The 26135-nt window shown below is 38.0% G+C and overlaps 1 protein-coding gene across 2 annotated transcripts in view; it reads right to left on the bottom strand.

The window, feature by feature from the left end:
- LOC137293437 (pyruvate carboxylase, mitochondrial-like) overlaps positions 1-19450 on the bottom strand; it is a 39643-nt gene extending 20193 nt beyond the window's left edge. The window contains exons 1-6 of one of the 2 annotated variants that reach the window (XM_067823975.1): positions 19364-19450; positions 4412-4607; positions 2947-3131; positions 1946-2111; positions 1188-1333; positions 697-814 (exon numbers count right to left, since the gene is read on the bottom strand). In XM_067823975.1, the coding sequence (XP_067680076.1) occupies positions 697-814; positions 1188-1333; positions 1946-2111; positions 2947-3131; positions 4412-4583 (787 nt within the window). In that variant the 5' untranslated portion in view covers positions 4584-4607; positions 19364-19450. Of the gene's footprint in view, positions 1-696; positions 815-1187; positions 1334-1945; positions 2112-2946; positions 3132-4411; positions 4608-13698; positions 13777-19363 lie in introns of those variants that run through there. The other variant, XM_067823976.1, reaches the window with a different exon arrangement.
- Positions 19451-26135: the final 6685 nt, after the last annotated feature.

The following is a 26135-nucleotide window of genomic DNA, read 5'->3' on the forward strand; positions in this document are numbered from 1 at the left end:
TCAAAATATCATCTAACACCTAATACATACTGTTGAAAATACTTTGTTCCTTTTCCTTGCTCTAGATAATTCATACTAAGAATGTTACTGTTCTTCCATGTGTATCATTATCCTCAATTTTTTTAAAAACATGTCATTTCATACTTCACTTCCTTTCAAGAATTATCTGATTAATATCTTAGAATAAATAAATTTTGCAACCAAATAAAACACGCTTGTATTGTGCAAGTAAGAGACTGACTGTCATAGTTATTCCTGAGATTCAGATTTATTCTGTTAATTATTCAGACACATATTTTCTTTCAGTCATAATCCATGCTCAGGCAGTACCCCATCACATAAAGCACACTGATGCTCCACCAAGACGTGTGAGGGACAGTGAGAACTTCATCCAGGATGGCAAGTGATAATTACAAGCAGATTCTACTTGGTAATAAGAAGAAATTCAGGATTGTAATTTGGTCCTGTATAGAGAAAGATCTGTATTAGTCAGTGTATGATATAGACCGATTTCACTGTACATGTTTTCTCACTGATAAAAGTTCATCCATGTTTAGATTTGAGGCAACTGTTTGAAGTCATGGTCTTAACAGTTTCTGCAGTTTGCTAAAGGTTTACCAGCACACTGAGATACAGCCTTCTTTTGTGTACCACAATACTGCAGGTGCCCTATAGGCAGGTTAATGCAGGACATACCTAAGATTTGGACTTCTATGTGTCTTGGTCTCTCGATAAACTTCTCCAGGAAGAGGGCTCCATTTCCGAATGCTGACAATGCCTCTGAGTACGCTCTGTCAAAGCTCTCCTCAACATCCTATCACAAACACATACCCATGAGAACAGGAACTTGTCAGCATAGCAACAAATGAAAATATAGAGATAAAACATCCCCAAATATACATAGGGAAATAAATAAGGGAACACATGAAAACACAAGTGTTGCTTCATTTTCCTCAAGATTTCTTCACATACAGCGCACACTCATGAAGAAACCTGGAAAAATGTACAGGAACACTTGTGCTGCCATGTGTTTCTTTATTTTGTTCCATAAGTTTATATTCAGTTGGTTCACAATTGTTCTAATTCATTTACGTAATGTCAAACAATTTTGATCAGACCAATTTACAAAACTTATTAACGTACAAGATACACCAGAAACCACACACATCCATCAGAACACAACACACCTCAATATTCTTGACGACCCTCATTCCACGCCCACCACCGCCATAGGCTGCCTTGAAGATGACAGGAAGTCCATACTGCTCACAGAACTCGAGAGCCTCTTTTGCTGACGACACCGGGCCTGGTGTTCCTGGCACTACCTGGACACCTACACGAGATATACCATTAACTGACTAACATCATAACGACTGAAGCTCTCTGACTGACCGAAATATGTATAGATGGCAACTGACTGTTCTCACATTAAAAATGATATGCATGAGACAGACAACATTAACATACAGTAAAACATTATCCCCCTAGCTAAATATTCCCCTGATCTTGTTAAAATCATTTATCAAGAAGTCCATGCTCGTATGTTGAAGAAAGAATAGGTATGGCGAGAGTAATTTAAATATATCATATAAGGTTTTCCAAACTAGAAAAGTTGTAATTTCCAATGGCCATCTTGTAAACTGATTGTAAGCCATCTCCTCTGACACAGAATCCCCATGGACTCTATGCGCCTTACCCTACCCCTTCTCCTGTGCAGAAACCTGTACAGTTGTAACCTTTACTCATGTATCTGATATCGATGGACACAAAGAATTAAGCATGATAAGCTTATCCAGCTTCTTTTCTTTCCCAGCATTGCCTCGGACAGGATCAACCTGGCTCTGAAGCATAACTAGCAAATTCATGATGGCTACCAATATTTTTTTCACTGAAAAAATACAATCCCCTGTCATGTTACTAACAGGAACCCAAGAGGATGACTCACCTGCTTCAATGGCAGCTTGTCTAGCTTCCACCTTATCTCCCATTTTCCTCACCACTTCTGAAGAGGGTCCAACAAACTTGATCCCAACATCAGTACATGCCTTGGCAAAGTCAGATCTCTCTGACAGAAACCCATAGCCAGGATGTATGGCATCTACATCATTCTCCTGTTGAGGACACACAGAACTGATGTATATACATACATGCTTAAACAAGGAAAACAACTAAATGTATGAAATATATACATTAATCCTAAGTGGCAGTGACTTGGGTTTTACTACATAATTAGTTTAATGGAGCTAGTCGACTGGAGCATAATGAGCATAATACTCTAAGGAGATCACAAATGATGAACTTACCTGAATGATGATGAACTAACCTGAGTGATGATGAACTAACCTGAGTGATGACGATGAACTAATCTGAGTGATGACGATGAACTAATCTGAGAGATGGTGATGTACTGTCATGAGCAATGGTGATGAACAAACCTGAGTGATGATGAACTAACCTGAGTGATGGCGATGTACTATCATGAGCAATGGTGATGTACTAACCTAAGATATGGTGGTGAACTAACATGAGTGATGATGATGAACTATCTTGAGTGATGATGAACTAATCTGAGTGATGGCGATGTACTATCATGAGCAATGGTGATGTACTAACCTAAGATATGGTGGTGAACTAACATGAGTGATGATGATGAACAAACCTGAGTGATGATGAACTAACCTGAGTGATGGCGATGTACTATCATGAGCAATGGTGATGTACTAACCTAAGATATGGTGGTGAACTAACATGAGTGATGATGATGAACTATCTTGAGTGATGATGAACTAATCTGAGAGACGGTGATGAACTAACCTGAGAGATGATGATGGACTAATCTGAGTGATGATGAACTAACCTGAGTGATGATGATGATGAACTCGCCTGTGTGGTCATAATGCACTAACTTGGGTCAAGGTCATAAAGAGATCTGGGAGATGAACCAACCTGAGCGACAGTGATGATTTCTGGAATATTGAGGTAGGCAGCTACTGGAGGAAGACCCTTGCCAATGAAATAGGACTCGTCTGCCTTCTGTCGGTGCATGTGCATCTTGTCCTGCTCGGAGTAGATGGCCACTGTACGGATGTTCATTTCTGTGCATGCTCGGAACACTCGGATGGCAATCTCACCTTGAAAAAAAACAGCGAAGTATAATCCTTCGAGCATGACAGATGTAGATGATCATTTAATGAAGCTCCTTAACAATAACTGAAGCGCACATAAAATCAATGTAATGACAGTAACTATAATTAGATAATTTAACTCTTCCACCATTTCGTCCACCTTCATTGGCCCGGTGGCCGTGCGGTAGAGCGTCAGCCTATGGATGAGAGAATTGCAGTTCCAATCCCGCGTCGGAAAACTTATTAATTCTGACCATAATCTTGAACGATATTTTTCAGTTGATTTCAAACACTCATGGATCATTTGAATCTTGTTGTTCATATAAAGTTAGGAAAAGTAAGCCCTGGGAAGCAGTCTTACTAACGAAAAGTAAAACCTGGGAAGCAGTCTTACTCCCAAAAAAAACCTCAAATGCGGTTATTCTGGAAAACATGAGAAGACCTAATGTATAGTGAGAAGCACACTTTAAGTTTATATAAATAGGTATAAACTATTGAGTGAGTTAAAATTTGTATTCACATCACCAATATAGGTATAAACTAAATCAAAAGTGTTAGTAAGAATGCTTACAAATCTGTGTCACTTCAGAAGAGTGAGTGAGTATGGCTCTGCATCGCTTTTTGTTTTAGCAATATTCCAGCAATATCATGGTGGGGATACCATGAATGGACTTCACATGTTGTACCCACGTAAGAACAAGGAAATGCTTTAAGCACTAACCTACCCCACCGTCCCCATTGAAGAAGAAGAAATAGTTATTTATCATGCGAAGTATTTGAGCTGAATTTCACATCAGCTTCACCATGTCAGCACAACACAATTTCAGAATTTCACTTTCACACATCCAAGTTGTTTGATGGGAATTTAAAGAGATGCAGGTTTTACATGGATACCATGTTTACAACATCAGTGAAACCAATACACAAACCTGTACTTGGGACTTGACCATACTTGCACCGGATCCACTGAACTATCCAGCATGGTATGCTGCTCATGAGGTTGCAGTTGATTCAAACCCACTTTCACTGCATCCTACAGCTTTTGGATACAAACCTGACAGCCATCGGGCTGACAAACGAAAGGCGCAGTTGGTTCAAACACACTTTCACTACATTCTACACCTCTTGGATACAAACTTGACAGCCATCGGGCTGACAAACCAATGTTTCTAATCATGGCAAATACGTAAGTGAAATCTACTTTCAGAAGATCAGCAAAGTGCTATGATAGACTATTGGACCACCTATGGCCCGGGATGACACATTGTGAACGGGTCAAAACTCACCTCTATTAGCCACAAGGAGTTTCTTGATGGGCTGTACTGTGGTTGATTCCTCTGCTGAGTAATATCGGAGGGCCTGGGGCTGGGTGGCCTTGAGAGGACTTGATTGGACCACACGGGTCAGCTGACCAGCTGCCTGGCATATCTGACCAGCTCGGGCCTTGAGCCGCAGCATCGTGAGTTAGTATGCAGACTGTACCTGAAGTTAGCATCACATGTTATGTGAGTATGGATTAACACGTTCAACATCTAAGACAGATTAGTCTGTTTATTTACACATTCAGACTACGTATACTGAACATCAAAAGAAACGCAAGTTTTGAAAACATGAAACCACATAGAAGTAAGCGTTCCTGTCATCTATTAAAGAACTTGACTAAAATAAATAGAAACGTAGTGTTTCTTCTGCTGTTCAGTATTTATCAATCATTGTTTTATGTATAAACAGCTCTTAATTATATTTATCATCCAAAATTTATCTCAACAGGAGATATAGCTGGAGATATCACAACAAATAACATCACAATGTTTTGTGGATACATATTTCTCAGACAACAGAAAATGTGGACCTGTGAGGTGACATGGGTCTTCAGTTCTATTTAACTTCCATAGTGGAGAGAATCTGTCTTTACTTTCTGTTTATCAAGTTTACAGTGAACGGTTTTAAACGTCTGCCCGAGAAAAGAGTATGACCACCACTTTCAGTGGAAGTCAAACTTGCTGCCATGGAAACATGAAAAAATAGTTTCTTCAGAAATCCCAGTGAATATTGGGATCGTGTCGATGCAATATTCCATTTCTTGCTAAATCATGTAAATAGTTCAGGAGAAAATGTGTCAGAAAGTTAGCAATGTGAAGAAACTAAAGTGATTCCAAACTGAAATCAGTCTAGAAAAAGTTTCATTGTTTTCAGTATTAAAGTGTAAAGTAAACACATGGACACACTTTGTTAAAGGTCACATGCAACCAAAAAATCAAACATAATTAAAACACATTTATCACTTATTCATGACATATAATATACATTGCTGCTTTTTAAAATACAAATAAAAACAATTATAAGCGTACAATCGCGATTCAAAAGTGCAATATTTTGTACTTGGGCTTACAACCCCCGAAACGAAGCCCTCGGGAGACCGAACCCAGTCATACCGGGTGGATATGCACTCAAGTGTAACAACGGCTTCCGATTGGCTGTTTCATTTGCTGATATGCTGAGGGTTCATTGTGTGTACAGAAAGATGATCTGTTTGATGGGCATTTTAGAAGTACGGCGAATCACAAGAAAGTAAGATTCTTTATGGATAACAACTTCTTTTTGTGTAGTTGATGTGTCGTTTCAGTATGGATTCATATACTGTTGTCAAACAAAATCATATACACGAAAAGAAGTCGCTATCCATGAAGAATGTATATAGAGATGTTGGGTTTTGAAAATACATGTTCTCTGAATTTGCGCTCGATCCAATAATTAATCATGTCAGTAGAGATGGTAAACTACTTCGTGGCTGGAATTTGTCATTCGTCCAAGTACAAAGCAGGACTTGAAACTGACAAGAGTTTGCACCAGTTTCTGTCAGATCCAGTCATCCGAAAAAAATGAATGTAGTTTGTTTGCAACCCACAGACATAAAAACATGTCATGTGTATAACACGTGCCTAATTACATAATGGGGCAGACACGGGACTCGGGTGCACGAGTCATAATTCAACTTATTTTGTTTATGTCGTATAGTCTGATAGGTGTTAAGTTCAAATTGCACGTAGTCAGTGATTGAAGCTGTGTATTGCATTTTGTCTTTAGCAGGCAGACAGACATACAGGTGTGAATAAGCCAGACACTGAGCTTTCTCTGTGACAAAGACTGCTTACCACAATCAACAACTTGTTTTACGTAACGAGTAGATTATTTACTTGTTTGTGTACACAACCAAGATTAGACTACTGCTCACGACCTAAGACGCTGGGCATGCATGCTGTTTCAAGCTCCGCGAATCTATTCACTGCGCATGCGTTATGGACGCAGCGCAGCACAGCTGGTGAAACCAGTTTTCCCCCCAGCGCTGGGGGGAATTTAGTGAAACGTTTGAACTCCGATTTCGCGGGCTTGTTTTCATCGAGTTTTTTTTCAACTTTATAGGTTGAATTGGCATTTTTTATGATTTGTTTCTGTAAGTGCATACCGAAAGGTACCAGAATCTGCAAAGTTGTGTTTTACGTTGCATGTGACCTTTAAATAAATTTCAATAAATGAAATGTCATATTCTTTTTGTCTAAAATAACTTTTTATATAAAATGTCTACATCATAGCACATACGTAGCAATGCTTGGAATCATCCAATATACATTATCAAGTGGACATTTCAGCATTGTAGCAACCGTAAGACATCCAACTGGGATTTGAACCAAGGACCTTTTGGCCTGAACAAGGAATCCTTGTCCACAAGAGCAGACTGACAAGGTAAGGGTGTAATCTGTGGGATGACACTACAACATACATGTGTTGTATGTTATCTCAGCTGACTGGGCTGTGAGTACTTTCGAAGCATGGAGGAAAGAGAATTAGGCTAATGCGTGAAATTCAGATACTTGGTTGGGTGGGTCCCACCTGGATGCAGGTCATCAAAGGACTTCAGAGCAGGTAGTCAGTTCCCTTCATGTTTCACTGACAGAGTGCAAACTTGAAAAAAGACCATGAGTTTTCAATTAATCTCCCATTGGCTACTCCTTATCAGTGTAGATGTTATCTGCCCATGAGTGACAGTGCCGTGAGACTATAGGTACCTGGAGATGTCAAAGATTAACCCTTGATTTTACTACTAGAATAAACATGTGCCTTACAGTAATTATCCAACAACCCTTGCAACCTTTTCACATAATTTGTAACACATTCTGAAGAACTAAATTTAACTGATGACTATGACAACATACTTACTGGACAATATCACACCCTCAAGGGTGAATGAAATGTTCGGTATGTTGATGTCAGCACTGAATAGGTGTACACCCCTAACCCTGCATCGCAGGGAGGTCAGGGAAGTGGATCATTTTCATTGGAAGGCCTAGGGGAAATGCAAAATATGAAACCCTGAATGAAATGTGTTCTGAACTAGCAGACTTCTGCTCTGGAAAGAGCCTTCTCTGACCATCTGACTTTTATTTTCAAATGTATCTCATGAATGACTGTCTACTTCAAACTTTTTGCAATGAGTTAGTGCTTTAGTTAAATTCAGTGCAAGCATGTATGCTTTGAATCAGATATTTTGCACCTTACTGTGAGAACTTGTGTATCATTGTTGTTTCAAACTCAAAGATAACAAGACTGAAAATGTTTCCAACAGAGATAGCAAAATGACACCTCAATGACACCAACATGATCCTTCGCTAATAACTGTTTCAACATTTCTAGGTAATAGACAAAAGTACATAAAACACTTTGAAAACAATAGATGAGTACTATAAGCCAAGTGCCAATTTGATGACGCAATACAAAGTACACAGAACTCCCCCAGTAGTGCTTCACAGAATACAGAAACAAACACACAAGGGGGTTATCCACTGGCATTAGAAACCTGCATGGATGTTATGCGAAAAAACAAGAAACAATGGAATCAAAATTCTGTGTTGGCCCATTGAAAACATGATAGGACACTCATCTATGACAGTTCCTTTCCTGTGACATTGTGTGTTTATCTCACCCAAACATGCACTGATATTACTGTCCTGTTGAGTCAACTCTGTCCTATTGTGTCACTTTATCAAGGTTATATACTTGAGGTTTGCGGCTAGAACCACTCTGCAGATCTTACTAGTAAAAGCTGATTTTTCCATTGTGTAAAACTGTGCAGAGAATAATGTCTGCAATGTTGACAGAAATAGCTTGACAAAACTTTCCAAAACGTTAGGACGAAAATTAATGTCCCAATACTAATCAGAAATGGCTGACACTGAAATAAACAAGAAATGTTGATATTTGGCTGAATCTACAATTGCCACTGTTGACTGATCAAATTATTAATTAAGGTGAAGTTATTGTATTTCGAACAGCATAAGGCAAAACACCTAATGTTCATTTCCACAGTGATCAAGCAATAATTACATCTCACTGTGGAGCATTTGTTAAATGATGTGCAAGAGATATCTGCTGAAGTTGAACAGTGACCTGATACAATAAACAGATGTTCCATTATGTGGAATGTCTACAGTGCTGCATACATAACATGTTAAATTGAAACCAACATGCAGTCTTAATTAGAAATTGGAGAGACAGAGAGGAAGAGAAAGGTGGAGGGAGAGAGAGTGGTGCAGAGAGGAAGAAAAATAGAGAGAGAGAGCACCCCTGTTTTATTATGTAATGTGGGCAGCGAGACTTGACGCTGTACATGTTCATACATTCAACAAGGAAGTCGGTCAAGGTCACAGGTACAGGCTGAAATATGCATTGAGTTGCAATACTGCTGTGCAACAGTGCATACCGAGTCAGCTGAAAATACTTGCTATGATCACCCTGACCTAACTCAAATTCATAGTCTTGAACCTCCTGTAAAGATTCAAAATGGTGAAAACACTTCTGATTTCTTCTGCAAAAGTTTGGTTGTTCTCACATCATGCACATGGCTATGCTATACTTTGCCTGTTTTCAGCATGTCACTATGTCCTGTAACAGGAACGAAAAGCATTTTGTTGGCCTATTTGTGGATGTTATACCAGTAGATAATATTAATAACAAGTATAAAGACTAAGCTCACTAGTGGAGAATAACAGGTACAGCAGTTCGGTCGTCTTGTGGACGATAACAAAAAATACATTAATAAGTTGAGAATAACATGTATACATAAAAATTAAGTTGTGTAGTGGAGAATAACAAATTCAACAATTAAATTGGCTTTTGTAGAATAACAAATATGAAGATTAAGTTGACTAGTTGAGTGAAAATGTATTGTACACACATAAAGATGGAGGAATTAAAGTATCGCATATCTTTAGAACAATCCAATCACAAAAACTTTCTTGGATAAAAAGAATCTTGTTAAAAGACTCAAACCTACAAAATATTTCTCCATAAATCTCTGTTCACCACCTGTACGTTTCTTTGAAATCGGTCCAAGCAAAATAAGAGAATATGCAGATAACATCAACAATCCATTTTGGAGTGATGTACTTTTGGCTTGGGCAGATTACACTGAAACCTTATTGGAACAATCACCATGTGTTGAGGAATTTCTGACATTTCCTTTGTGGTTCAACAACAAACTAATGATGCAGATTGGTACAAGAAAAGATCTACTGGATAAAGATGGAAAATATTTAGATTTTAATGAATTTGTAACTAAATTTCATTGCAATGCCAATTTCTTATATTATCAAAGTATGATCAGCTGTGTTAAACTCCTACAAAAATATTACAATCTTGCCACCCTTAATTCAGACCACATAACATTAGAACTGCCTATAGCACCTTACTACATTCATAAACTGCTACAGTCTGAGGGAAGCAAGTTGCTTTATATCACTCTTATCCCGTCAAAATTCAAGAAATCAGCCTCAAATTTAAAATGGGAAACCATACTTGCATCTAACATTGATGAATCAGATTGGAAAACTTACAATATTATTCCATTTAGATGTACACAAAGTACAGAATTAAGATGGTTCCAAATGAAAATTATTAACAATATCTTAGGCACGAACTATTATCAACATAAAATAAAAGCCAGTGACTCACCCCAGTGTGTAGCTATTGTAAAATTTCCAATGAAACTATTTTACACCTTTCTTTCTTGGGACTGCCATGTGATAAATAGACTTTGGAAGAAAATTGAAGAGTGGCTCATGTCTGATGCTGGAATAAGAATTAAACTAACCCCACAAACCATACTATTTGGATTAAAGGCAAATCGAAATGATCCTTTGAATATAATTCTGCTTCTTACTAAACAAACAATCTTTCGCAACCGAAAATATGGAATAATACCATACCAAAAGAATATCTTTAGAATCTGCTGCCAGTACTATCATGTTTCAAAATGTATAGCATTTACAACTTGTTCATATGATAAGTTTACAAAATTTTTGTCATCATTGCATACTGTATTTGCCTAGTAATGCACTACCTGCTTGGATATAGTCCACATCTAAAGCTGAACCTAAGCAAAGACTGTAGAGCAATATTCTTGTATGTTTATGACATTAACACCATCACATACCTGTGAATACATATCAGGGCTTGATTTAATGCTTTGTTGCTTGCACTAGCACTAATTTTACCTAACGAACCTACTTATGAATCTAACCTGCACAAGGTGCAAGTCAATCTTTGAGAAATACATCAGCATTAAGTCGAACATTATAAGTATGTAGTTTTGAAATTTGGATGGTGCGGCTGAGATCTTGTCATAGGCTACACCCGCCTGGTGCAAGCAGGATAGCAATATTTGAATCCAGCCCTGTATACTCTTCCGTTTTGTCGATAACAACATATAACATGTGACCTGTACCCTGACTAAAAGTGAAAAAAAAAAAAAAAGTTGACTAGTTGAGGATAACACTTATAAAGATTAAGCTGACACCTTGAAGATCACACTTATAAGGATGACAGTGTTGTTTTGAATTTTTTCCACTAATTAAACTTTTAAGAATTTTTACCAAAAAGAGTCTCACAAGATATTTGTATCCACTGACCACCTTTTATACATTCACTATCCATGTTGGAAGGTCTCCTATTGACTGGACTTATCAGCGCATGTTGGTCCATGAGGTCACTGACCTCACCCTCTGCTGACAATAGACATTTGGAGTCTAGCCATAACATGATAAACTACTTCTGCCTATCAGTCTATGTGTGCAGTGCACCTCCACTACTGGCGTCCACACCACAAGTCCACACCACACATGGTGAGTGAGTGAGCGAACGACCAACCGACCCACCGACCCACAGATTGACCTTCAGTTTCCAGCATGAGAAGTATGGTGATACAAGTCTGCAAAGTGTGGTGCCTCACACAACATGATTCAAGGAACATGACATGAGTATAAAGCAACATCTCAGATGTCTAGACAGATACAAGCAGTGCACAGTGGCCACAACACCAAAGTATACCTCTGTCCTTGTCCTGAACAACACCAGTACACTACCCGGCCCTGTTTCATATACTGAAACAACTGCATGTGGGTAACATATTCTAAATATGGAATTTAACAAGCTGTCACAAACAAGAATTTCACCTGCAACACTGCCAACAGGTGGCAACACTCATATATTAGCCCAGACTGCAAATGATTTTCTCATATTATTCTCACCATACTCGCATTACTGTGACTTCTGTATATATAAAATTATATATTTCAACTGCCTCATTTATCGTAGTGAAGCCCATTTCTGGTGTCCCAGCTGTGACATAGCTGGGATATTGCTAAGAGCAGCATAAAACCAAACTCACTCACTCACTCATATATCCTTGGTGTTCTATCTGTAGCCGTCAAAACCTTCTTTCTATTATGGTTACATGCATTTGGCTGTATTTATCTCCTACCCCATGCAGTTAATAGTCAGACATTGGACTGTATTTATCTCATACCTCATGTAGTTAATAGTCAGACATTGGACTGTATTTATCTCATACCCCATGTAGTTAATAGTCAGACATTGGACTGTATTTATCTCATACCCCATGTAGTTAATAGTCAGACATTGGACTGTATTTATCTCATACCCCATGTAATTAATAGTCAGACATTGGACTGTATTTATCTCATACCCTGCGCAGTTATTAGTCAGACATGTGACTGGTCACCATGACCATGAGCAACCAGATTATTTGAACAAATTAATATTTTTCTTGTGCTCTTTGGATATTTGTTTTTGTAGATTACATAAGTTTATATACAATAATTCTGTTACCTGAGCTAAGCACAAACCTCTGTACCAACAGCTGACTAGCAAAATACAGTCTTGATGGTAACTGGTATACATCTTCATGATTGAGCAAGGTTTTACCCTGCTTTCAGCAATATTCCACCAATATCACAGCAGGGGACTCCAAAAATGAGCTCACAAATTGTACCCTTGAGTACAAAACACAGAGTACACAGAGTACAAACAAGTACAAAAAGCAATATCTATCAAAGATTAGCTGAACAGGGAGATCTTAATTCACTTAAAATACACTTATTTATGTATATTCTCAACAATATGACTGGTTGTATAACAATACAGATGTCCTCTTCAAGGTTAGCTTCACTTTTAACCAGTACAGTGCAAATACATGCTGTGACTTAATGCCATCAAACAAATGCAGGGCTAAATTTAAGAGAAGTTACAATACTTGCACCAAGTGCAACCAAACATATAAACTTAGTTGCACCAGCCAAATTCCAGTTACAGTAGTTTTACTGCAGTATGTAATGAAAGAAATGTATTATTGTGCATGTTACCAGTACATGTTATAAAGCACTAAATCGAGTCCTGAAATGTTGTGTGGCAATAAAAAACTGACTGGTTTGGCTACTTGCTATGTACTGTGTGTCTCCAAACAGCTGCTAAAACACAATCATACCACCTCTCACTAAAAGACCTGGCGACCTTGACCATCATGGCCTGCCTCACTGTGAGGTCATGCATGACTGGTTTCCAGTGCATAAACACAACTACCTGAAATATACCTTGCAAATATATACTGTTGAGAGGCAACTGAAAGTGTGCTGTTCATTTTGGTTTAACATAATTTAATACATTAACACAAACATTCTTTTTTTCTATGCAACTTAAAAATATTTAATTATGAATGATATGCATTGAAGCATATAATATTACGGACAACATTCTTATTTATTGCACAGAGTGAGTTTCAGTTTAGATGCTGGCACTGTTTTTAAGCTACTGTCAGCTTTAAAATGGTGAAAGGATTATTATTGACCTACTAACAGAATGCAGGTAAAAAAAAATATGAAAGAAGGTATTTATCAGTAAAAATCTGTAAATCACAAAGTAAAATGTTGGTTTCTATACCAAAACCAAACTTTGTTCTAGATAGATTTGACAAATTAATACTACTACAAGAGATTACTGAGAAAACATATCATTGCTACATGATTGTAGGGTTCACTATAATTATCCCCATTGTGTTCAACAGACCCAGTTCCTCTAAACACCTACTCCCACCCATCATCATCAATTAATCAAATGAAATAAAGATTTTCTCAAACCAGGTCATTCAGAAGCACACACAAGCACAAATAATCAATAGACCCAACCAAAGTAATTAAATTACTCCTTGCAATTCTTCCATTACCTTCAACGGAGCCTCTCAGGGATTATGATAGACATGTTTCTCCAGACGTTCGCTCCTCTCTCTGATACCAGTTGGACTGTTACATATAAGACAGTGGCGAGTTTCGTAAACACGCAAAAACCACTACCATAAATGATGTATTAAACATGCAGGTCACAGAACCAGTCAGGGAATGAGACTGTACTTTCCCCAATTAGAGCTCCTGTTAATGGACATGAATCAAAAACACATGTCAATACTCGTCAATATACAGGTCAACAACAGTAACTTCATTCACTGACTGCTTAATCAATCATTAACAAGCAAACAATTGTAGAGTGAGTGAGTGAGTGGGTTTAGTTTGGTACCACTTTTAGCAATAGGTCAGCAATATCACAGCAGGAGACACACAGTATCCATATGGGAAATGATGTCTTTGATGTGATGAGCAAATGTTTTAACCACTAGACTACCCCATTATTGACCCAACAACTGTAGATGATAGTACAAAATAGAATGCTATCATCAGCCATTTAGCATAGTAAAGAAATCAAGTCATGGCAGAATGGGGCAAGTTTGAATAACCACAGAAAATGCTAGCTTTGTTCACCAATCCAATGTCAAAGTATCTCAAGTTATCTTTTCAAACTTAAACTCGCATTCAAACCAAAGCATTAACGTCTTCTCCTCTATATGTGTCTACTGGTTCGGCAAAAGTGTGTGTGAAGTTTGGTGAACCTTGCATGTGAACTTTAAGGGATATGCTTTGGATGAAGTTTCGGGACAGAAGGACGGGACAGAAAGATGGATGGATGCAATGAACGTTGTTTACCCCCATTACCTCATAGAGGGGCTAATTATTAATTACATGAAAGCAACTGTCTGATATCAATATGACACTGACCATACTGACTATCATGAATATTATCATGATTATGATAATATGTTCCCCACTGAGCAGAGCCATGCTGACTGCGTCCAGTCAATGCTTGATTTCCATGTATGAAATTAATATCAGCTGGAAAGTAGTGCCTGGGACAATGGTGCACAAAATAATGTTCTGTGGCAATCATGTACAGACCCGAGCAAAAAGTATTCAGACGTTTGACAATGCACAATCCTATAGGCCGCCATGCTGAAGTTCACACTATTGTACACATGTTCATTAAATTATTGCCATTGGATAAATAAGCAATGGAAAATTAAACTTAACTTTTGTGATTGTAGGTAAGATGATTCCCCACAAATGTGCAAAATTTGACTTGGGTCTTATGAAAATTTCATTTATACTACACTAAATTAAGTCTATGGAAATTACGTCAAGTGTCCGAAGACATTTGCATGGGTCCGTACGTACTTCTGCCATGCATGTGGGACTCAGCATGTTCAGGTGTTATTGACATGTTATTTCATTTTCAATGGTGGCTGCACTCCCGATGTACAGTACAATTCATTCATGGAAAATATCAGTCTCAGCTAAATTCATTCTTACCAAACACAAGCAATGTGACAGAATTGTGTGTTCTCAAGAAAATAAAAGTTCACTAAAACAAAGGATGAGAGAGTGAGTGAGTGAGATGTCAAACTCAGCCAGTCAACACCCCTTCATACCTGATATTTGTTAGTCTGGTTTAAATGGACTACAACAACTCCCAACAAGGACCTCGGGGGGAAAATGTAGAGATTCTGTGAAACATACTTACAGGTCTCCAGTGACGTTTCGGACTCGACGGTCAAGTTGGAAGACTTTATGCCATCTGTCCCTATTACATGGCCTATTCCACTTGTGACGTCAATCACTGGATTGTCTGGTCCAGACTCAAATATTTATAGACTGTCATCACACTGCTGTGAGTGTGGAATTAACAACCAAATGACTCTTCTGCCCAGATTCCAAAATGCTACTAGTGCAAAAAATAAAATGTCTTTCCCAGATGAAGTTTTTCAAGCTACAATTACCTATGCCTGTTGCCAATGCAGGATGATGCAAGACTTATTGAAGGAACAGGATAGGTCTGACACTTTACCAGTAATTCCTAGTTATGAACAGGGCTATATATCAATGATATATATTTGCCATTGTTGTTTAGGAAATGCAGAAGCAAGGATCAAATATCAACACCATTACGTAACATTGACAACATGCTGGTGTGGACCAATTGATGGCATCAGTCAACACTGAACGACTTGATTCAACAACCAGGTGTGCTCACTGTACTTATACCTTCTCACATGAAACAAGACATACAACGAATAGCGTTAAATGATCCTCATTGACAACAGCTTGAGGGCCATCTGTTAGGTAAGATTGCATAACGTGTATGCTTCAGCTAGACTCAACTCCACATGTATCGAGGCCAGACTGTAGTGTTACAACACAGACAATAACCATTACTTTCTTGGTACTCCCATTTCATAACACAAGTAACTAGGTATCAGTTAAAAAAATGTTTTTCAGAAGGTCTTTTACTAGATTCAGTATTACAGAAGAGCTTACCATCTTTAGAAATAGCACCCATCTTATATAATGCACCTGATTATATACACTAGTGCAGGATAATAGGCCTACTCAAGTACACTGGTCCATAGATCGAAGTGTTGATAAGTCAGTATCAGCTTCCTGTGGAGTACACTGACCAAGTTGCCTCAAAGGTTCACAGGATATTGCCATACAATACTACCAGGTACCCAGTGTCTGCTGATGTGTGTTTGGAGGCATATAAAGTGACTACTCAAATACTACAGGCAACAAATGCCATATGTAGGATGAAAGCCATATACATATTCCATCAATATTGCTGCATCACACAAACGATGTCAAAGAATCCTCCATTTCATAGCTACTGATAATTGTTCATGACATGACAGAATAACTAACATCACCTGAAAAAATCATGCTGAGCTTACTCCCGAGTTAAACTAGTCCTTTATACACATATTTATCACTGATTGAAGGGACATATATGAGAGACACTACGGTACACAGGTGATGATGCCAGTTGGTCAATACCTTTTATCTTGGTCAAAGAGAGCAAGGGTGTGAACTTTGGACCCATATATTCTCAGACAGTTAAATGACTCAAAGTTCACATCGCTTCACCTTAACTCTGCTCCTCTTATCACTTGACTGATTTCATAAGAGGGAAACCTGTTGACTACCCAACCTATACCAACAATGAAAACAAATTCTGCTATCATATTTGTCAGTGCAACATTTCACTGCTGACATAAGTGACCCAGTTTCTGATGTGATCAACACAACTTACCTAGAAGACATCACTTGTGCAGCTTTATGACACAGTGAGGCTGTTCTGTTATAAACAGTAGTGGAGTGCACTGAGGATCATCAACACAACCGTACATCAAAGACCATCAACAATACTGTTCACTGAAGATCATCAACAAAATTGTACATCAAAGACCATCAACAATACTGTAAACTGAACATCACTCACAATACCGTACACTGATGATCATCACAATACTGTGCACTGATGATCATGAACAATAGGTGTCAATCCTGCATGTAAAACAATAACAACCTTTCCCCCAGTACATCCATGTATTCAGATATAAACAGTTGTGTCTTCTTTAACTGTTACCATGACAACAATGAGAACAGACGTACACCACAAACCCTGTCAGACATCCACCAAAACATGATGGAACCACATGAAGATTGCTGACTTGCATAAAACGTTGCTTGTGGTGTTACTGTTTTCAAGGAGCTGTGAAAGGACTGACATGTAAAATAGGAAGTGAGTGAGGTAGTTTATGCCCCTTTTAGCAACATCCCAGCAATATCACAGCGAGCAACACCAGAAAAGGGCTTCACACATTGTGCCTATGTAGGGAATCGAGCATCGGTCTTTGGGGTGACCACTGAATGCATAATGACTAGGCTACAACATCAACCCCACATGTTAATTATTAATATCATGTTTGTGTCAGTTCTTGAACTTCGTATGTACTGGATACAATATGTGTCCAAAATAACTTGAAGCAATATATGAACATCATCACAGATTCCCATCCTCTTCTTGCAGCAATTCCATCCATACATAGAACTGAATACATGCAGACATGGCGGATCATCTGTAAAAGTGTAATTCAATGCTGACATACAGACAGCACTGACAGTGACACAAAGTCAGTAGATGTCAAGTGTGACAGGTGTAGCTGATTCTATAGAACCTTCAGGAAACCTGTCTCTGTCATGAATCTGATTCTAGATAATATCTCGTCCACACAGATTTCCTGTTGCAAAATGATTTTCCGCTGTCCATATTGGCTGACGAGTTCACAAACTGGAAGACCCATTAACACAAATTTTAGCTGACCCAAAGAAAGCACAATCAAGTATGCCTGCATTAACAGATACATATTAAACAACATTATCAACTGGCATACTCCTTATGTAGATTTTCAGAAATGTCTACACAATCTGCTCAACACTTAAAAACGTCTTGTTGAACAAAGTCATACTGAAACAACTTGCCTTAATCATGAATATCCATATGACTGAGAGACTAATCATGATAATAAGATTGTAATTCTAGAGAAAAAGTAGGAAGGTATATTTAATTTTAACATTTTAATTTACTTCCATAGAACAGGTTGTAGGGCATAAACATTCCCAGTGCTTGTCAGTTATATAATTTAACAACAGCTGGCAAACATTTCATGCTTAATAAAGGGTACATCTCAAAGGTTATAAGAGATGTCTGTATTCAAGTGAGCAGCTTTTAACAGTTCATCAAACAATGTCAAGTAATTTGTCAGAGAATTTTTTTATCTTCTTCCAAGTTTTTATATTTTCAATGTGAGTCAGTCTGCTGGTTTCTAAGCCGCTTTTAGCAATATTCCAGCAATATCATGGCAGGGAACACCAAAACTGGGCTAGGCTCACACATTGTGCCTATATAGGGAATCAAACCCAGGTCTTTGGCGTGACAAGCTAACACTTTACCCATTAGTGTACCCTGCTGCCCTTTGTATTTTAAGAAAAATACTTTTCATTTGCAGAGCTGGGTATATATATAGCTGGCTACATACACAGCATCCCTTTAGGCATTCAGCTATGAGTTTCAGTACAAAAGCTAAACAGCTATACATTGTGAGTTTTTGTGAGTGGTTTTTTGTTTTAATATATTTTTTTCAGTTAGAAGAAAATCCAAACTTTTAGCTTTGTATAGCAAAATGCATCTTCTAAGGCAACAGAATGTTGTAAACAACCTAAACTTAGGAATACACACATGACAGGAACCATTTCCATAGAACAAATTACGGTTCCCAAATTACATGTTGATTCTGTCTGTTCTGAACAGATGAAGCCAGCGCACAATAAGGGAGGTAACTCTCACCAGGTAAATCCGAGAGGCAAGAATAATAATTTACTGTTATTTAAAATGGCATTTCTGTTGGCACAATATGATAATGTATTCAGTGATCGCTTTACAAATAAACCGTTGCACAGTCGAATTACAAGCTTCTTTCATAATGGTGAATTTACTTGCCTTGCAAAGGATGAAAGATATGGTGGATTTCATGCGTGTCTCAGTGCTAAATCGTGATCTTACACGCGGCAACATGTGTATAAAAATGCATCAACACGCGCTTAGTACTGCATCAACATATGATCTGTACAGAGAGATTAATCTAATGGTGTTAGCGGAGGTGCACTTGCCTTTGTCCAGACGAGATGTGTACCCACAACCTCCTCACGCCTCCTCAGTCGACCGGCTCGAATGCATCAGTGACAGTCCCGTTGTAAATATAGATTGCCTATCACGTGCCCCCACCGACCTTGACCTTCACAATGAGATGGCGTTCATGGTAGAGTGACCACGTACCGCGTCCTTGCCCAATCAAGAGCACATATGTTACATTTTATAAACTGAAATAAGGGTGCTGTTGTGTGAAGGTGAGGGGTAGGGGGTATCGGATGGATGTAAAATGTTCCTTTATTTTCAAAATACAAAAAACACAAAATACGTTTAAGTAACTAGACAGCCCTACACACACACACACACACACACACACACACACACACACACACACGCTTAAGGACGCACGTGTGGTGTGGTGCCCTTAAGTGCAGCTCTCTCTCTCTCTCTCTGTTTCTCTCTCTCTCTCTCTCTCTCTCTCTCTCTCTCTCTCTCTCTCGCTCTCGCTCTCTCTCTGTCTGTCTGTCTTAATAATTCACTTCTCGATGACTTTGGCCTAAAACTACTCTCTTTTAATACAGAAACAATTGGGCCATTTTAGAAGAATTTATTGTTACATTTCATGTAATTTCATTCATCTAAAAGGTGGAAAATTCACATATCTGCATAGACAAAGACTTCACCAACACAACAGCAGACCGAATCCACACAACAGACATGTACTTCGATCGTGATTAAACTACTATTTCCCATGCAATATAAGACGATTCAGCCCATTTGTAAACTTGTAAGAAGCAAACTAAATATGGCTCTGTGCCAGTACACATCTGCATGCTTGACTGCTTGTGCTTAGAATTCTTTTGCTGAAGCGACACTCCCCTTAATCTGCACCAGCTGCACGTGCTCATTGGTCGTAGTGCTTGTCACGTGTCATTAACTACTGCATATTGTACGACTCATGAATGTTTGTTATGAGTATATAATATGTTTTTGTTAGTCCGCGTGTGATAATGAAGACTATATATACTCCATCATATGAACATATTGTTTGTATAGACTATATTTACTCCATCATACACGTATATTGTTTGTATAGACTATATATACTCCATTACATACATATATTGCTCGTATAGACTATAATTATTTACTCCATCATATACTGTTTGTAGAGACTATATATACTCCATCACACACGTATATTGTTTGTATAGACTATATATCCTCCATCATATACTTATACTGTTTGTATAGACTATATATACTCCATCATACACGTATATTGTTTGTATAGACTATATATACTCCATCACACACGTATATTGTTTGTATACACTACATGTATATGTATTCAATCATACAACGCACACCAGAGACCTATTATATGGTCTCTGCGCACACTAACCTCAAACGGCATATTGCCTCCCTCGACACCCCGAATTAGCATGCGTCAGCTCTTATCGTCTTACATGCAGTAAATCAACCCTGTGTCTTCAAGGCTAGCAGTAAACCTACACTCTAGCTAGGTTTGCGAGGCATTCAGACTGAGAGGATGAAACGTGTATCAGTCCGTCGATCACCCAGTCAATTCCACCCAGCCCTTACTGTAATGCGAAATCTATAGCTGAAGCAAGTTTGGACATTCCTCATTCACCTCACTGGGACTCCTGTTTTGCTTCGGTAGTCTAAGTGTCCAAGTACCCCTTGTCAAAATCCTGTCTACGCCTCTGGATAAGGGCGTGAATTACAGAAGGCACTATTCATGACAATAATCACAATGGTCAGGCAGAGGTCTAACTTAGCCGGTCATTGACCTCGACCTTGATCTCCGAGCCAAGCTTGACAGCCTGGCTAGACGAACTGCAAGAAACATGAATTTCTGTAGAATCCCACAAGCATGGTGCATGGTGTCATAGCGTAATTGATATGACATTTCTCCTCTCTCTTGAGATCACCCATCCGACATGGAACCACACACAAATTGCACCTCGTCACTCTGCCATAACCAAAGAAGGTTTTCAGCACCTTCGTTGACGATGTCTATGAAAATGGTGCAAAGCAGCACGCATATATATTTGCTTCATTGTACATTTTGTACATAAAGCACAATGTAATTCGATTTAAAGAGTGTTTGAACAGTTATGTACGTATGTATGGGAAATATGAGGTCCTATTCCTGTGTCAGGATCCACTAAGAAACATACTTTACACATTTTCCTTTCGATTCATTTTGTCAGTTACGCACTGGTATTGCTTCTTCTAATCCGTATTTTTCTGTCAGTTCATTCATTGGTCATACTACACGATTCATTCATTGGTCATACTACACGATTCATTCAATGGTCATACTACACGATTCATTCATTGGTCATACTACGCGATTCATTCATTGGTCATACTACCCGATTCATTCATTTGGCTTCTTTTTTCAGCTTATGAACTTGCTTTTATCCGGAACTATATAGGTACATGTATAGGGTTCACTGACGGAAAAGAGAACAGGGATCGAAAGTCGTTAGCTAAATATCAGTTGATGTTCGATGATTATTTAATTACTTTGAGCACAAATGCCAAATAGTTCCAAAAGAAATCCACACGTTTCACATCACTGGTGAGTGGAGATGTACAGAATGCTAACTAAACACCGTACTGTAGGCGTTAAAGTGAATAACGACCCCACTCTGGGTATTGTAGGGGTTTTTTTCATCACAAAGTTTATGTACGATGACATCAATGACACAATTTTCATATCGATAATCAAAAATATGTATTATGGATCCCTTCAGCCCACACACGTTATAACGAGACATAGGCCTGCACTTAAAGCTCCTCACAGTCCTCGCTATGTCGTTTGCTTGTTACAAAGTTATCATATATTACGTGATTTTCCAATGATCTCTATGTGTAGGGGTATGCCCTTGTACGATACTCGGCTAACTAGAGGTGAAATTGAAAAAAACAAAAAAAAACAAACATTTTGCCCAAGTGACCGTTCACTCATTTTACAAAAGGAGATGTTGTTCCACTTTGAAAACATAGGCAGGCATTTTTTCTTAGTTGCTTAACCCCCTGGATGCCGAGTTTTTTTTCAGGCGCACATTTTCATAAAGTTTGATTAGTGAACGTGAGCGAGATTTGCGATCGCGTGGCCCAGGTTCTGCGTACGGCTATGAAATTGCACAGACATGTAGAATATTTGATTTCCTATCCGTTGGTATAAATATGATTGCGGCTACCTCAGGGGTTTGAGAAATAGACACTGCTAAAAGTTGTTCAAAACTTTTGTGTGTGTTAAAAAACAGTAAATTTCTCAGTTTTTTATCGTGCACCAATAAAAGCACTCTGCTACGATTTTTTTTAATTTGGCATCTTTACGGAAAGTGTGAGCGAAGAAAATACAGCTTGATATCTGAACGACATGAGTGTATATGAAATGGATGTATGTGTTAATGCATAACGTCATACTCACAAAATCAAAAATGACCCGCAATAAATGTCAAAAATCGATTTTCTACTATGACGTCAAACGTCGACAGAGAGGTCATGCACGTATAAAGATAAGGGGGCATAACTCAGTTATGGTTTACATTAGGTCAATGTAACTCCGATCACATGGAGAGAATTTGCTGTGGATATGGACAGTATATTTTCGTGATGTTTTGTTCACAGTGAACCAAACTATTCCAATACAAATTTCCCCAATGTGAGAGGATACCTTTTGGTAGTTTCACAATTTGTAAGAAAAGATACAAGTGTACGACATCAAAAATCAGGCAATAGCGATTTGGATGTCCCTATCCGATACATATTTTAGTTCTTAGATTCCCATATTCTCCTGTTTGTGTATATGTATTTTTATTAGTTTTCCATCATTATTAACAGAGTAACAGCCACATTTTCAAACGTAATGAAATAACTGAAAATAATGCGACATTTTAGTTGACGTCACAGCATTTTTGTGCATTTTGTGACGTCGGAAAAAGACTACTCTGGTTGCTGATTAGTATATATCTAACCTAATTTCCATTCAATGTGTAAAAGATATCGGCTTCTGTGTCAGAATTCAACACTTTTTAGCCAAAATATAAAATGAATGGTTTTATCACTGAAATAGTGTCCTGAATATATCAACAATTACACGGTTTTACTACATATCTTATTGTGAGCAACACGCGCACCTGCCTAGCATCAATTTAGCTTAAATGAAAATTTCACAACACCTGAATATTCATTGAGTATTCATTTAGGAAAAAGACTTTTCTTCTCATGATTATGAAATCAATTCCCTTCATAAGTATGCAATGAAAGGTACAAAGAGATCGCTTTTTCTGTAAAGAAGTATTAGAAAATGGACGTAATGCTTGTCGAAATTAAGACTTGACCTGATGTATATATTTTTAACAATTTCCGTATAAATATTGTTTGAGTTAGACATTCTGCTATCAGATATATTTTAATCGCATTTGAATTGACTTTATTATCGAAAAACAATGATAATGAATCATGAAACGTTTTGACAAACTCGCACCTGGTCAATTAATATTCATAATAGTTTTGTCTATAAAAACGACACAAACCAATACAATGAACAAGACAATTCCTTTAAACAGTAGTATGTGTGCCCCTACATTTGATAAAATGTACAAATCATTTTCATTAATATTATCCGTTTTACTTTTAAGTTGGAATTAAATCGCTGTTTATTAACCTGTTCATATGTAACTGCAATATTTGTCCCAACGTATTGAATATTGCACATCACGTGAACTAAAGCACATGTTGCAGTAATGGCTACGTGTGATCTTCCAACACTTGTGTAGAGGCTTAAAATGTGGTATAATACACTTACTGAGTCAATTTCCCATGTAGATATTATTCAAACAATCAAAAGCTTTCAAAGAATAAAAACGGATACCTTATATCCACACATGATATGGTGTTGAACATGGATATATGTAGATACTGAAATCAGTTTCATGAAAAAATATCTGAACGATGCGCAAAATATACATCACAATACTGTAAGTGCAATCGGAATGGTATGGGCCTTGTGTTTACTCTTGTTCAACCGACCTTCACCTCAAAGAAATTGCCTAATATGTGCAACAATGTTGACGTATGACATCACTACCGATGACCGATTTCTTTCAAAATGGCGGCTTCGCTGAGAAGGGTACACGGGATTTTGCGACGACTTTTTGCTTGATTCAGGGATCTTTTGTATATAAATGTGAGATGTAAGTAATCAGAATTATTCTGACTATTTGTGTATTGTGATATGTTCTTATCGTTTACATTGTAAATGACGGAACAAGCCAGAAATGCCGATAAGTACCGTTGTCGTTCTGCGTGATTTTGCGTCAGTCATGGCGTCACGCTGCACTGAAAGTTTGACAGTTTCTTATGAATTACCAAATTATTTCATTGTATCTATTTTCAATTTGCTATTTTTTGCCACGATACTCTTCCCCTGAATATACTAAGCGTATTGAGCCATTGTAAGCAATGATTAGAGAGCTGGATGTTGGGAAATTTCCGAAAATGCTACGCAGTGTAAAATTGGAATTTTTCTTTGTTTACATTTCAGTCAAGCACTGTCTTTCGAGCACAGCGTTCGTTTTCATACTAAATATATTTCGTTTCGTTTTGTCTAGACAGTTGGTATTGGTGACAAAGACCATTTGTAATTTGATTCTAAGATATATGGGGAATTCAATGATGCATTTGTCGCAGCTAACTATGAAGTATACATGATGTAATGGGCTTCTCAATACCGGCCTTCTCGAAACGTCATTTTGTAAACACTATCCAATATGGCGGAAAGCGCACTTCGGCGTTCGTGTAAGTGTATTTTCGAAAACATCCCAACCGATTCTGGGTACATCGGTGACGTTTCAGAATTATCATTCCTGGTTACATGAAAACTTGATATCAGTGATCATTAATATGCTATTTTTGAAATTCATTACTCCCAGTAATTATCCGATTTTCACATTTCAAAACATACTGCAAATAACGCTGTTAATCTCGATTTTGTACAGTTTGAAAAATGGCGACATTTACGATGAAGCCTATTTTGAAAGGCGATTTTCAGCACTTTAGCTTGGTCTGAGATGATAGTGGATGGTATCAATAAACTGGGAAGTTTCCGCAGAATTCAAAACTGTGTAGTATTTATATATGCGTGGTATATTTAGAATTTTATTGGACTTCCAAGTGAGGTATGTAGAGGAAGGACATATATGTCCCTGTGGCATCCAGGGGGTTAAACTAAATATGTTGTTGTAGTGACTGAACGTACTGAGTGTTGGGCATCAATACGCTGTTATTAGTTTTGCAGTGCAGCAGTGTCATAGCATTGTCTAGGCATATTGTACAAAATATGCAGCCATAGAGGATATTATTACTCGCCCGTTGAAGATACTTGGGAGATAAACATCATGTGTTGGCCAATTTCCAGGTGTTATTGAGTATTTGAAGCACGGGAATGCATTTGGAACCAACGGCATAACCAAAAGTCACTTTGTTCTGTAATCTGATTGGTTGAAAAACATGATCAAATGGTATTAGATTCCCGGAAACTGCAAGACTATTCACTACGTATTGACACGTAAACAATTGTTTTGTTGTGTCATCAACAGTGGTGACGTCATTCAAATCATATTGTGACGTAAAGTTAGAATGACGTCACAAATGAGCAACTCCAGATGCTACCATGGGAACTAGCTGAAACGACCAGTTGATGACACTTCACTGCTGTACTCATACTCGATGTAAATGAGTGCAGACAGT

The sequence above is a fragment of the Haliotis asinina genome, chromosome 8 (assembly GCF_037392515.1).
Source record: "Haliotis asinina isolate JCU_RB_2024 chromosome 8, JCU_Hal_asi_v2, whole genome shotgun sequence".
Lineage (NCBI taxonomy): Eukaryota > Metazoa > Mollusca > Gastropoda > Lepetellida > Haliotidae > Haliotis > Haliotis asinina.